Source organism: Ranitomeya variabilis, chromosome 4 (genome assembly GCF_051348905.1).
Source record: "Ranitomeya variabilis isolate aRanVar5 chromosome 4, aRanVar5.hap1, whole genome shotgun sequence".
NCBI lineage: Eukaryota > Metazoa > Chordata > Amphibia > Anura > Dendrobatidae > Ranitomeya > Ranitomeya variabilis.
In genome coordinates, this window is record NC_135235.1 from 553937336 (window position 1) to 553953133 (window position 15798).

At 41.6% G+C, this 15798-nt stretch overlaps 1 protein-coding gene across 1 annotated transcript in view; it reads right to left on the reverse strand.

Moving 5' to 3' along the window:
* ITGB3 (integrin subunit beta 3) overlaps positions 1–8044 on the reverse strand; it is a 100233-nt gene extending 92189 nt beyond the window's left edge. Inside the window, exon 1 of the mRNA XM_077252694.1 lies at positions 7876–8044. Coding sequence (XP_077108809.1) covers positions 7876–7936 — 61 coding nt within the window. The 5' untranslated portion in view covers positions 7937–8044. The remainder of the gene's footprint in view (positions 1–7875) is intronic.
* Positions 8045–15798: the final 7754 nt, after the last annotated feature.

The following is a 15798-nucleotide window of genomic DNA, read 5'->3' on the forward strand; positions in this document are numbered from 1 at the left end:
ATTGAGACACATATATATATATTCTGTATTTATATTTCATTCAGCGCGATATCTGTGAACAGCCGGTAATTCAATTGCCGGCTTTTCATTTCTCCTTCCCAAACCCGACAGGATATGAGACATGGTTTACATACAGTAAACCATCTCATATCCCCTTTTTTTTGCATATTCCACACTACTAATGTTAGTAGTGTGTATGTGCAAAATTTCAGCGCTGTAGCTGCTAAAATAAAGGGTTAAATCGCGGAAAAAATTGGCGTGGGCTCCCGCGCAATTTTCTCCGCCAGAATGGTAAAGCCAGTGACTGAGGGCAGATATTAATAGCCAGGAGAGGGTCCATGGTTATTGGCCCCCCCGTGGCTAAAAACATCTGCCCCCAGCCACCCCAGAAAAGGCACATCTGGAAGATGCGCCTATTCTGGCACTTGGCCACTCTCTTCCCACTCCCTGTAGCGGTGGGATATGGGGTAATGAAGGGTTAATGCCACCTTGCTATTGGAAGGTGACATTAAGCCAGATTAATAATGGAGAGGCGTCAATTATGTCACCTATCCATTATTAATCCAATTGTAGGAAAGGGTTAAAAAACACACACACACATGATTTAAAAGTATTTTAATGAAATAAACACAGCGGTTGTTGTAATAATTTATTGTTCTCGCAATCCATTTGCAGGCCCTCACTTGGCAAAATAATTAACGCACAATATACATACCTTCTGATGTCAGATCACGTCCCACGAAGTAATCCATCTGAAGGGGTTAACTAATATTACAGGCAGAGCTGCGATAAACCACTCGCTCGTGCCTGTAATCCCCGGGTGCTGAAAGGAAAGCAGGATCTGTACTTACATTCAGTCGCGGTGATGCGCCCCTGCTGGATGTTCTCATGAACTGCAGCCTGGGAACTTTTTCCCACGCCCCAGGTCATATGAGGACATCCACCAGGGGGCGCCTCACCGCGACTGAAGGAAATGTAGGTCAATGACCTACATTTCCTTCATTCGCCGGGGATTACAGGCACGGAGCACAGCTGCATTTGCAGGGCTCCTGCCTGTAATATTAGTTAACCCCTTCAGATGGATTACCTCGTGGGACGAGACGGTTCACCAGAAGGTATGTATCTTGTGCGTTTATTATTTTTCCAAGCGAGGGTCTGCAAATGGATTGCGAGAACAATAAAATATTAAAACAACCGCTGTGTTTATTTCATTAAAATCCTTTTTAATCATGTGTGTGTGTGTTTTTTAACCCTTTCCTACAATTGGATTAATAATGGATAGGTGACATAATTGACGCCTCTCCATTATTAATCTGGCTTAATGCCACCTTCCAATAGCAAGGTGACATTAACCCTTCATTACCCCATATCCCACCGCTACACGGGAGTGGGAAGAGAGTGGCCAAGTGCCAGAATAGGCGCATCTTCCAGATGTGCCTTTTCTGGGGTGGCTGGGGGCAGATGTTTGTAGCCACGGGGGGGCCAATAACCATGGACCCTCTCCTGGCTATTAATATCTGCCCTCAGTCACTGGCTTTACCACTCTGGCGGAGGAAATTGCGCGGGAGCCCACGCCAATTTTTTCCGCCATTTAACCCTTTATTTTAGCAGCTACAGCGCCCAAATTTTGCATACACACACTACTAACATTAGTAGTGTGGAATATGCAAAAAAAATGGGGATATGAGATGGTTTACTGTATGTAAACCATGTCTCATATCCTGTCGGGTTTGTGAAGGAGAAGGAAAAAGCCGGCAATTGAATTACCGACTTTTCACTAACAGCGCTGCGTATTTCTCGCAAGTCACACTGCAGGTCCGTGTGGAATCCCTATTTTTCTCGCCCCCATAGACTTTCATTGGCGTATTATTTGCGCAATACGCTGACAAACGCAGCATGCTGCGATTTTGTACGGCCGTAGAAAGCCGTATAATACTGAACCGTAATATACGGCTAATAGGAGCAGCCCCATTGAGAATAATTGTGCCGTATGTAATGCGAGTTTTACGGACGTAGTTTCTGCGCTCTTACGTCCGTAAAACTCGCCAGTGTGACGCCGGCCTAAGTGTAATTATTTTACAACGGAGAAACATGAGTATTCAAAAGGAATTGTCCAAGTAATGGACAACCCCCTTAACTATCTCTAACAGTCCCATAAATAATACATTGACTAGCAATGTGCAATCGTGGCCATGCCATTTAATTCAATACGGACCACAGCAAGGAGAAATTGTGTAGATATTGGTGGCAGTCCTAGTATGGGATTTCTAGCAATCAACCATCTATCACCTATCCAGTAGAAAGATAAATGTAATTTGTGGTTAAACCCCTTTAAGGTGGCACAGTGGGTAGCACTGCAGCCTTGCAGCACTGGGAACCTGCAATCAAATCCCACCAATAACAATGTCTGCAAGGAGTTTGTATGTTCTACCCTTATTTGTGGGGGTTTCCTCCTCCAGGTTCTCCAGTTTCCTCTCACACTCTAAAGACATACTGAGGGAATTTAGATTGTGAGCCCCATTGGGGGCAGTTTTGGATGACACCATTCCCTTTAGCATATAACATGCTAAAAACAGGAAAAGTGAAGAGAAATGATCATAAATATACAAGTGTGCCATTGATTTTTTACATTTTCTTTTACAGCATTCATTGTATGGTAAAAATAATCTGAAAACATGATTCTCCAGGTCAGTGTGATTATAGAGATACCAAAGTTGCAGTTTTTTTAAGTGATGAAAAAAAACTTCTATGTTTGTAGAAAATAAAAGAAATTTTGGTTTGTATTGACATTTTCCAAACCTTGTAATGATCCTTTTTTTTGTGATGGTGGTCTGTGAAGGCTTCCTTTTTGTCTGTCGACAGTTTTACTATACCATGGTAGGGAATATATGACGTTTTGATCAGCTTTTCATTGTATTTTTTTTAGGTCTAGGAAGGTGAAGTAACCGAAAAACAGCAATTCTGGCATTTTGATCTCATTACGGTGTTTACCGTATTGGTTAATTAATTTTATATTTTGATAGACTGAACTTTTATGGACGTTTAGATACCAGATATTTGTAAGTTTTACAATTTGTTATAGGCTTAAAAACTTTTTTGTATTTTTTTTTATTTTTGTACTTAATTTTTTTAAAGTCCCCTTAAAGGGGTTGTCTGGTCTATAATGACACGTCTGCAGTTACTCTATGTGGCTACTCTATGTGGCTGCAGACTTGTGAACCCTCAAAGTGGAGGATTCTGAGGCGGCACAGTCATGTGATCGCCTGTATGCAATATGGATACTCCAAGCCACAATTCGACTAGTTGGGTCAGCCTCGCTCAGTGCAAGTGTATTGAGTGAGCCAGAAACAGTCTAGTTGAATTGTAGCCGGGAGTATGCATGACTATGTTCCCAGCACTGACACCGGAGAATACTCACAGCATGCAGTGCATGCAATGTGAGGATTCACAAATCTACAGTCAAACAAAGTAAAACCGGAAAACCCCTTTAAAGGACTCAAACTTTGGATCCTACGATTGCTTGTTCTATATACTACAATATCACATGATAGCAGTATATAGTATAAACCATGGACTCCTATGAAGGACCAAGATGGCAGCCATGGAGCCTTCACTAGGCCCCTACCTGCCATGGTGACCCACTGGAATTAAGCAATCGCATCATGCTGGCCGATATAAATTGGTGTATTGGTGACCGCTCCATTTAAATGCCTATATCAGAGATTGAGTGCGATTTCTAAATGGATAAACACTAGCTCCTATGCTCCCTCCACACTTGCAGACCCCAGTGGGACTGTATCGTTATGTCCATTTGTGTTAAAGACTACGAGAAAAAGAAATGGTGACATGGTCCACCTCTAAAAATGCTATGTATGACACCATGTAGACATTTTGCCAGGGCTATGTTCGGTAATGGGGTTGTAACATTGGCACAGCCAGAGCCAGAGTTAAGGGCAGGGAGACTAGGCATCTGCCTAGGGCCTCCGCTACCACAGGGGCCCTCAGCCAGTGGCGTGCCACTAGCAGCGGCACAGCACGCAGCCGCTATAGGGCCCATGAGTAATGGGGGCTTGGCGCAGCTCCACACATCACACATTCTACTTATCTATGATACCAATACAGTTTAAACCAATGATGGAGGAGAGCACGTCACATGACGTCCCCTTTCCCACCACTCCCCCTTTGTCTCTGACGCAGTGGGCATGTGATGATGTCACTTCATCGTGCTCCACGCTGTGCTAGCAGTGGAGCTGATGAGATGTGCTGCAGAAGCCAGAGCTGCGGGGGAACAGGAAGAGGTCAGTATTGTATTTATTTTTTTATAATACAGCTGGACTGTGGAGCTGCATGTGTGTGTGGGGGGCTGTATTATACTGTATGTGTTGGGGTTGCATTATACTCTATGAGGGGGCTGCATTATATTCTTGGGGGGCTGCATTATACTCTATGATGGGGCTACATTATACTCTATGGGGGGCGGCATTATACTCTATGAAGGGGGCTTCATTATGCTCTGAGGGGGGCTGCATTATGCTCTATGGGGTAGCTGCATTATACTCTATTGAGGACTATTGGGTGCATTATACTATGAGGACAGCATTGTACTATATGGAAGATAATAGGGAGTGCATTATACTATATAGAGAACTATGGGGAGTGCATTATACTATAGGGAGGATATGAGAAGTGTATTATACTATATAGAAGACTATGGGGAGCGTATTGGACTATGGGGAGTGTATTATACTATATGGAGGACTATGTGGATTGTATTAAAGTATATGGTGGACTATGGGGTGTGCATTATACTACGTTGATGACTATGGGGTGTATTATACAATGTGGAGGACCGTGGGGTGTATTATACTAAACGAGCAAAATGCTGCCTATTTATTGAGTGATTGGATTGTTTATACCGGAAGAAAAATAATTGTTCTCCGCAGCACATCACCTGGTGAATACTGCAGACATGCTGCTGATAACATGATACTGTATGTTAAAAGATTGATCTACTAGGCATTGTTCTGTGCCCCTCATTGTTCCTCAGCCGCTGTAAAGAGGCCAGGAAATAAGCGTCGACCGACTTCATTATTTTCGATCACACTCATTTAGAGGCCTGAACTCAGCACATGTAAATACAGCTGAAATGTTTCTGTGTGATGGTGCAATATATGAGCATTTGGGGTCCCACTTTAAAGTTTTGCCCAGGGCCCCACTTTGTCTAATACCGGCCCTGGGTACCAGAGAAAAACTGCATTTTTTTCCTCAGATTCCCCATCATTCATTATAGTGTCACAATGAGGTCACATATGGTGAGCTTAGCGCCATTATACATGTGGGAAATCTCCCTGACAGAAGTTAGCAATTTTAAGCCTTCAGACATTATACAATGGGTTATATCAGTAGGTGTGGATGTCCAGGGTCATAGGGAATTATGCCATATTGTGCTGCGTACAGTCTGGGCATTTTAATTTACAATACGTTAATGATTTTCAAGCGGAAACTGCTTCAAAAGACGCTCATTTACGCTCCCAGGAGTTTTTGGAGGAGTTTGTCTTTTCCAAAAGGGATTCTAAAGGATTTTGGAAGAGTGTTCCAATTTGAAGCAGATCCCATCCTTCGGTAAAAAGTGTGAGCATAGTCTGGCATCCAGACAGTCAGGTTTCATCGCTGCTGAAGGAAATAGGCAAGAATTGTAAAGTGTGTGTAGTACATGTATAATAGAAGGTCTTTTACTACCATCTTTGACCCATTTGGCAGGGCTGACGCTGGGTACATGGTAGTGACTTTTATGTACTGTTATAATACCCTTCATCTGGTCACAATACTTGGCAGTTTTCTAGTTCAGCCCAGAAATGTCACTGCCCATTTAAGGCAAACCACAGGGAATATATCGCAGGCGCGGGCGAATGTGTTCTTTAGCCCTGACATCACTGCATATGAGCGGAATTAAAGTAAATTCCCATGTAGACAAGGCGCCCCGCCAAACAATGACATATACAGTATAGAAACATATGTACAGGACAGGGGAAGAAGTGTCTGGGCCTATGTGCCACACTCTATACATCTACATATATGTTTAGCAGCGGACAAATACTAGGACTGTACATCTACTACTCCCAGCATGCCCTGACAACTCTATACACTGTGGAACTACAACTCCCATCATTCTATGACATCTCAAGCAATTGGAGAGCTACTACTCCCAGCATACCCTAAAACCTCTATACACTGTGGAACTACAATTCCCTTCCTTCTATGCCATGCTGAGGTATCATAGATCTACTACTCCCAGGATACCCTGATACCGCTATATCTTGTGGAACTACAACTCCCTTCCTTCTATGCCATGCTGAGGTATCATAGACCTACTACTCCCAGCATACCCTGATACCACTAGACCCTGTGGAACTACAACTCCCTTCCTTCTATGCCATGCTGAGGTATCATAGACCTACTACTCCCAGCATACCCTGATACCAATAGACCCTGTGGAACTACAACTCCCTTCCTTCTATGTTATGCTGAGGTATCATAGATCTACTACTCCCAGCATACCTCGATACCACTATACCATGTGACACTACAACTTCCCTTATAACATCCCAGGCTATTGTAGATTTACAACTCCCATCATTCTATGCCATGCTGAGGTATCATAGATCTACTACTCCCAGGATACCCTGATACCGCTATATCTTGTGGAACTACAACTCCCTTCCTTCTATGCCATGCTGAGGTATCATAGACCTACTACTCCCAGCATACCCTGATACCACTAGACCCTGTGGAACTACAACTCCCATCATTCTATGACATACTGAGGTATCATAGATCTACTACTCCCAGCATACCTCGATACCACTATACCATGTGACACTACAACTTCCCTTATAACATCCCAGGCTATTGTAGATCTACAACTCCCATCATTCTATGCCATACTGAGGTATCATAGACCTACTACTCCCAGTATACCCTGGTACCGCTATACCATGTGGAACTACAACTTTCCTTATGACATCCCGGGGTATTCTATGTCTACAACTCCCATCATTCTATGACATACTGAGGTATTCTATGTCTACAACTCCCATCATTCTATGACATACTGAGGTATTTTATGTCTACAACTCCTAGCTTGCCCTTACACCTTTTATACCCTGAGAAACTACAACTCCCATCATTCTATGACATTCTGATAGGAATACCCTGACATCATTATTTTGCATCTCCAACTGATGACAATCTACAACTCCCAGCATGCCTTGATACTTTTTTTAACTGTGGAACTACAACTCAGCATACTCTTACATTTTTCTGAAACAACAACTGCCATTGTTCCGAAGCTTTTTAGCTGCTGTTGATCTACAACTCCCAACATTCTCCAACATTTTTATTATCTGTAGAACTTCAACTTCCAGCATACCTGACTCCGCTATTACATGTGGAACTACAACTTCCAGCATACCATGACCGCTACAGCTGTGGAAGATCAACAACTCCCAGCATACCCGACACTGCTATTACATAGGGAACTACAACTCCCAGTATACTATCATACCTCCAGCTGCTGATGAGCTACAACTCCCAGCATTTCCTGACAACTTTCATTCGCTTTCCAACTACAACTCCCAGAATATCCCGAGATGCTAAGACCTATAGTTTCCAAAAGTCTGGGGAACTACAGGATGCGGGTTACTTCTTTGAGACGTTATCTTCTATCTGTATTGTGCAGCTTTTCTGGAGCAGAGGAAGCAATAACCCCACCTATCCCCTGCCCCTAAGAGCTTACAGTCTGTGCATTAACCCCTATATGGATGTACATACATTTCTATGGGCATTAATACATCTAATAAAACTCTGTCCACTTACCACAGTTAGTAGAAGCAATGCATAACATGAGGACCAGACATCTGTATATAAGAGATATCATTGTTCTCCAAATTTGGGGGTACAGCTCTGTATACTTGCCTAGAGCCCCCTACAGCTTCTATGCTGACAATCAGCTGGGCGCCTGAGTGTACCAACTATAGTCATCACAACTCCTCCCTAGTCCCTTGTTCACACCCAGCTTCTCCTTTACTCATTCTTATTAGACTCCTCATAGTTAGATTCCATCTGCTCACTGTTGCCTCCCTCTGGCTAACTTAAGAAGTACAGGTAATTAATCCAATTGTTACTTTATTAACATGTGAAATATTCATGTCAATTTCGTACTACATTTTATATATGTGACACTAATCTATTCATGACTGAAATTTTTTTTTCTATTTTCTTTATTCCCTACTCTTCTTCCAAGAGCCATAACATTTTGAATTTCCCATTGACATGGCCCTATAGGGCTTGTTGTTTGCGAGATGAGTTATAGTATTGAATAACGGCAGTAACTTTACCATACAATGTGTTGAAAAATTAGAAAAAAAATTTTGTGTGGCAAGCTGACGTAACTTACTTACTGTTAGTACCATTTTGGGGCACATATGATGTTTTGATTGCTGTTTGTTGAATATTTTGGGGGGAGATAGTTGATTTTTTTTTCTCCTTACAGAATTTACCACAAGGGTTAATTTATTTATTTTATTTTTTAGATTAGACTTTCACGTACGTGGTAAGACAAAATATGTTTGTTTTATCTCTTTATTTTTGTACAGAGAAAAGAGGCTGATTCAAACTTTTATTTTTTTTATTTTTTTTTTAAACAATTTTTCTTCATTTCACTTTATTTTTGTAGTCCTCCTAGTGAATTTCGATGTCCTCCTAGTTAATTTTGATCTCTTATTCTATATCCTGCAATTTTACAGTATTGCAGTAAATAGAAGAAATAATTATCTTCTATGATGCCTCCAGAATGCCTCGCGACTGGTAGGCGAATGGTGCTGAAATAGTCATTTTATGCGGTCACCCCACTTGTTAGATTGGGAGTGGCATTTAAGTGGTTAAACAGCAGGTCTGATGCAGGTGGCAGTAGCTGACTTCAATGCAAACTTAGGGAATTCTTTTACTCCTAGGTGACATGGTGCTCGCTTCCCCTACCCACCCGACTGGACTGGCAGAGACCAAAACTTCTGAGTGAAGAGTCTGAAACTGGTGAAGATTACACTGGAGAATGGTGCATTTTGCATTGATATGGAGGAAGTCATGTTTGGTCCTTCACTTTTGTGGGATAACTCCTTGAAGTGTTTGCTTGCAAAATATTTTTTTCAGGATTTGATGTCAGAAATGATTCATATTTCTTCCAATATGGATATATATTCTACTATTAATTTTTCATAATTTATTATGTACCGAATCAGTATTCCTCTATATTTATACTGGGCAATTTTACATATTTCTTTCCATCATGCTGCTTATTGCTTAAGAATTTCCTGCATAATATTGTTACCTCCCGGCTCCCACATTTTTTTTCCTGTTGAGAGATCTTATTGTAAATTGTTGTGTAATATTAATAAATATTTAATCTATGGTTAGACGCTATGTCGAGAGGGTTGGGGATGACAAAGGGAGGAGCTCTGCTTCTATCTTCTCCACTCTTTCCTACATAGAATCTTATAAGCACCAACTGTCATCTCCTATCTCAGTAATGTAACAATCTGTCTCCATTGAATACAGATTCCATTCATTAAAAATTAAAGATGATTTCAGGAGGAGAAAAAAGCAGATTTCTCTGATATGGCATTACTTATTTTCATTTGTAATGCAAATTTATATAATAAGTTAAAAGATGGTTATTTTTTAAGCAAACAGAGAGTGGTGCCCATTTTGATATTTGATATTGGATGGGGGGGCTTGATTTATGCTTCAAAGTGCACTATTTTTATTAATGAAAACACTACCCAATAAAATAGTTACCGTATGTAAGGATTATGCTAGCCTCATCTTCATGACAAAACTAAAAATGGATGTACTGAAACATGTTCTGCATGGAAAGATTATAAAGTGATCAGAGCAGAGAGCGCAAAACACACTTTTTGCAGTGACCACAATGTGACATGAAGATGATGTGGAGGATGTTTGGACAGTGTCTGATAACTTAAAAAAAGCTTAATCTAAGTCTGCGGAAAAAAAGAAAAAAATTAAAACAATATTACATAGCAGGGGATAATTTCAACTATAATTAAAGTCTTATAGCCTGTACGCTTGTGAGCATGACCGTCACTCCTCCTGTAACTGTTTAACTATGTGTTACTTTGAATTGATTTTGTCTGTACATGTCCCCAATTAATTGTAAAGTGCTGTGGAATATGTTGGCGCTATAGAAATAAAATTATTATTATTAAGGTCCAATATTGAAACAACATGCCAGGGTGTGGTAGAGGTTGATATCAATGTTCCTTCCCTATTAGTCGAAATCAAGCAAATTTTCAAACCACCAAGCCAAGTTAGTAGCTCATCCTTTATAAATATTCTGTCCCTTGTGTAGGCGTGGTGGAGATGATGTTCTACTCTCTGACACTCCAAGTGGTTAAATGTATTTTATATTAATTAATGTATGTCATCTGGAAGTGAAATCCTCCGGGGCTGCAGGTTAGCCTGGACAGGGTTAACTGTAATGGCCCAGATTAGGGAGTTGAAACTGAGAGTAAGGCTGGAGTCACACTACAGCGAGATACGGCGAGTCTTGCAGGTTAAAAACAAGCTCTGGCACCGACACTCCGGAGCGGAGCATGCGGCTCCATGTATTGCTATGCGGCCACACACTCCGCTCTGGAGTGCTAGTGCCGCTCTGGAGCTTAGTTTTAACCTGCGAGACTCGGCCGTATCTCGCTGTGTGTGATCCCGGCCTTAGTACCAAATTCAGGAAATATCAAGGGCAGTTAGAGAAAGTGTGGAGAAGTGACAGCAATGGTCATAGGCAATAGGCTGCTAGAGACAACGTAAGCCTGTTACTCGGGGTAGTGGATTGCCATAAAACCCTTTCGTGTGAATCTGTCTGATGGCCAGGGAACCTTGAAATGGAAGTTAGGGCCCTTGGGAGCACTAAGCATACGGAGCTGCAGGGAGAGATGGACTCAAACTCTCAGAGACAGGAGGTGGTGGAATCCAGGTACACTGCTTGTGGTGGAGAAGAATTCCTGGTGCTAGAGGAGTTAGCAAGAGGGATGCTCTACCCATACCGAGAATTAGGGCTGAAGCTATGTCCGGTTCCTGTGAGAAAGTCTATAACCTGTTGGGCCCTATCCTATATTTTTCTTTGTAACAACCATAAGCTGCCAAGTAAAGGTTTGACTTTTCAATGAATTCAGTGTCCCCTGGCTTGTTTGCTGCGAAGGTTCTGGAAGATGAAAGCCTGGAGCCAGTGGAGGCCTGTTGGTCATAAGTAAGAGTGATGCACACCACACACAGCAGCAAACCGGGACCAACACACAATTTTCCTGTAGGGTACCAGAACGCAGAAGCAGCAGCTCGCTCACGATTACGTCACTCAGGCACCTTACATTTGCATAATAAAAATCAGCTCTCCATACCCTGACATTGGCTAGCTTTACAATGGACTTGTATCTATACACAGCAGACATTCTAAAAAAGCAGAACTACAGAAGAAAGGAAAAGAGCAGCGGCGGTCAATTGGTTGGCTCAAATGAAAGACTATGGGGTTGATTCATCAAAGTTTGAAAAACACAAAGATGTGCAAAATCTTGCTACTATTGGTGTTTTCACGCAGTTCCACCAAAATGGGCTGGGGACAACTGGGTCTGACGAAGCATAGCTACGCCCTCCTGACACATTCATCAATATACTCGACGTTTGTTATGCTACTGTTACTGAAGAGACAATAGGAAAAAGGCCAGCTCAACGTGTCATGTAGTCCATCATAAAGGGGACGATGTTCTGACTAGCAAAGACGTAATAGAACAAAGGTAGGGAGTCCAGCTTCTGGATGAATAATATAAAATCCTCTTTTATTCAAAATATTACAAACCCATACGGATAAAGTGGGGAGCAGGAGAGCACATGGCGACGCTTTTCGAACGCGTTTCGAAACGAAAAACGGAATTCTTCCTCAAAGCCTGATGGGAAAAATTTCCCATGGATCCTATAAACAGGTCTGAGCAACTCCAATAGAGTAAAAATCACGTGATGTTTAAAATCAATACAAAACAAGAACTTAAAAGCACATAATAAAGAAATATATAAAGACATGTAAGATACAATAAACATAATGAGAATGAAGAAATGGAAAACTTAATAGTGGCACATAATATCTAGGCACAAGTTCAAGTCTTCAGGAAACCTAGTTCCCAAACTGAATATCCAAAAGGCTTCCCATGTCTGTTTACAATGCGGTGACGCTCCATCGCCGCACCGTAAATTTATCATAGACTATCATTAGATGCGGTAAAACCGCATCTAATGATTAGTCAAATACATAGTGTTGAGTCCTCTTCCGTCCCTGGCTTCCTAGATGTAGGGATCCAAGTAAATGACACGCAGCACAAAGGTTGTGTGGTCATAAACAGGGTTAGCCCTGGAGCACGCCTGCCTCACTGGGCGCTGCCCCTTCTTTATATAGTAAAAAGTTAGACATTTTACAGACATGCGCACAAGCGCTCATATTTCACAATCACTTACAAAGCAAATCTATTCTAGTGAAAAGTTACAATATCTGGTATGTGGATGAAAGGCTACAATTTCAAGGAGAAATGCGCGCGTGATTACTTTCCATAAAAGAAAATGTCAAGTTTGCTCAATTTTCCTGTTGTAAACCAGATTTCTCAGGAGGAAGACAAGATGGATTCTTTGGTTCAGTCTGATCTCCACAATTCCCCCCTTTGACATATTCTTAGAAATGTTGAGTCCTCTTCCGTCCCTGGCTTCCTGGATGTAGGGATCCAAGTAAATGACACGCAGCACAAAGGTTGTGTGGTCATAAACAGGGTTAGCCCTGGAGCACGCCTGCCTCACTGGGCGCTGCCCCTTCTTTATATAGTAAAAAGTTAGACATTTTACAGACATGCGCACAAGCGCTCATATTTCACAATCACTTACAAAGCAAATCTATTCTAGTGAAAAGTTACAATATCTGGTATGTGGATGAAAGGCTACAATTTCAAGGAGAAATGCGCGCGTGATTACTTTCCATAAAAGAAAATGTCAAGTTTGCTCAATTTTCCTGTTGTAAACCAGATTTCTCAGGAGGAAGACAAGATGGATTCTTTGGTTCAGTCTGATCTCCACAATTCCCCCCTTTGACATATTCTTTTATAATCTATCACAAATTCTTGCATAAAGTCTATGCATTTTCTTCTTTATACAGCAGTATACTAAAATATAAAAAAACAAAAATTAGTTCGGCAATAATAATTAGAATCACTAAAAGATAACATAAAAACTTTATACTCTTGCATCTATTACACAAAATTTATCGGTGCATACTGAGATACCCTTGAGCACAATCTTGAATAATACATATATGATTACAATAATCATAACTATATGTATAATGCTCTGCATAATCCCAGCAACCCACCCACCAATCCCTCTGAACCAGTTGGCTGGGTTGAGAAAAGAAAAGGTATCTGACCACCAGCTATCCTTATTCTGGTCATTGTCTTTGTCATACTGATCTCTGAGTCGTTGTACGTCCTTTAATTTAAATGTCATACTCATAGTACTATTCGGGTCTATATAATGACAGCAGGTGGGTCCAATGATTTGACACATACCCCCTTGTGAGGCAGTTAGGTAATCCAATACCAGGGTATGTTGGTTGACGACTATTATAAGCTGATTCTGTACAGCTATACTAGTGTTTAGTATATCCAATATATCCCAGATCTGATCATCTAGATAATCTGTGGCTCTAACTAATTTATCCCACATTTGTGTTAACATAGGATAAATAAAAATGGTACTAATAATTTTGTTGGGAATTCCCATTTGTACTATATGTGGCCTCCCCGAGGGGCGTGGTGAGTTATCTGCAGCTCTTTTATATAGTGTGTGCTTGGGCACGGCTTGCATATTCACTTGTTTATTTGAAATTATGAAAGTAGCCGGGGTTAGGCGTCCTAATGTACAAGTACCCTTTATACCTACGGGAAGCCATTTATATGCTCCTTCTCCGCATATCCAAAATGTACCCTCAGGCAGATCCCATAGAGCTGAGTGCTGCAATACCAATCTGTGAGCCAAATCCACAAAACTAGATACATTCTGAAGCATACACCAAGAGGGTTTTTGTCCCAAGGGGCTACAGTACCCGGCTGCGGGATTCCCACATACAGGCATTCCGTTGACATACTCATCGGATTCATTACAAACCAGGTTCCCTGGCTTACTTGTACAACTGTTTGCATCACCTTGGGGGAACAACTCAGAATGTTCCCATTTTCTATTATGTATGTATCTTTCCAATACTACAGGTTTGAAAGCATCAGAGGGATCGGCGGTTGTACTGAAACTGAGCTGTAGATTTTCTGTGGGGATCTGTCCTAAATTAGTTAATCCAGTCTTATTCCTAGGTACCCAGGCCCCACCCTTATAGGCCAAATATTGTAGATGTGTACCAGTCCCTGAGAGATTACCCTGCCACCAAGGAAATTCTACCCATCCCACAATTGGTATGGCGATTGTAGTATTCCACAGCCTAGTATTACCAGTTTGGTTGTTGGCCAGGTTGTCTGAACAATTAGGCCAAGCGAATATTTCTTCAACTGACACGGGAACTGCTAGAAAAGGTATACTTGTGGCTGATACTGGTGAATGGGTACAGATCCAACAATCTGCCAGGGGTTGCGTATTATTTAACAAGTCATGTACTAATTTTCTATGATGTTGTACAAATCTATTGTTCAAAGGGGCTAGAGAATTCAGTCTATCCCATGCCTCCGTTGAGATTAACATTATTAACATCAATATCATGAGTTTTGTACTGCTTTTTTGCAATGGCTTGCATGTATCCATGATGCCTTTCCTTCAAGCTTGACTGATGTAGGTGTTGTCAACAGGACTTGGAAGGGTCCGTCAAATCTTGGTTCAAGAGCCTTTCTGGTGTGTCTTTTTACATAGACTTGATCACCTGGTTCCAACTTGTGACTTCCTACAGTGTTGTCAGGATCTGGAAGGGAAGCAAAAACTTGTGCATGCACCTTAGTTAATTGTTTCTGAAGATTTTGCACATAAGAAGTCAATGATTCTACATTTAACACAAGTTGTTGTGGAAAATAACATCCTAAATTGGCAGTCCTGCCAAACAAAATTTCATATGGAGACAGTTTAGTCTTACCCCTTGGGGTATTGCGTATTGAGTAAAGGGCCAGTGGAAGGCATTCTGTCCAAGGCTTTCCTGTTTCAGCCATGGCTTTCTGTATTTTTAATTTTAAAGTTCCATTCATGCGTTCCACCTTACCAGAACTTTGTGGATGATACGGAGTGTGTAACTGACTTTCAACACCCAACATTTTCAGTACATTTTGAAATATTTCTCCAGTGAAATGAGTACCCCTATCTGACTCGATCACTTCAGGGAGACCATAACGGGGCACCAGTTCGGCAACTAGCTTTACAGCAGTGTTTTTAGCTGAAGCCTTCCGAACTGGATAGGCCTCTGGCCACCCCGAGAACATGTCCACACACACCAACACATACTCATACCCATTACTTTTTGGCAGCTGGATAAAGTCTATCTGTAATCGCTGAAACGGGTAGAGAGGTCGGACGTGGTGCTTCATAGGGGTCTTTGTTGTCTGTCCGGGATTATGTGCCAGGCATATAACGCATGCAGCACAATAGTCTCTTGCATAGTTGCCAAAACCTGGAGCCAACCAGACTTGCTTTGCCAGTAGTGTCATTGCA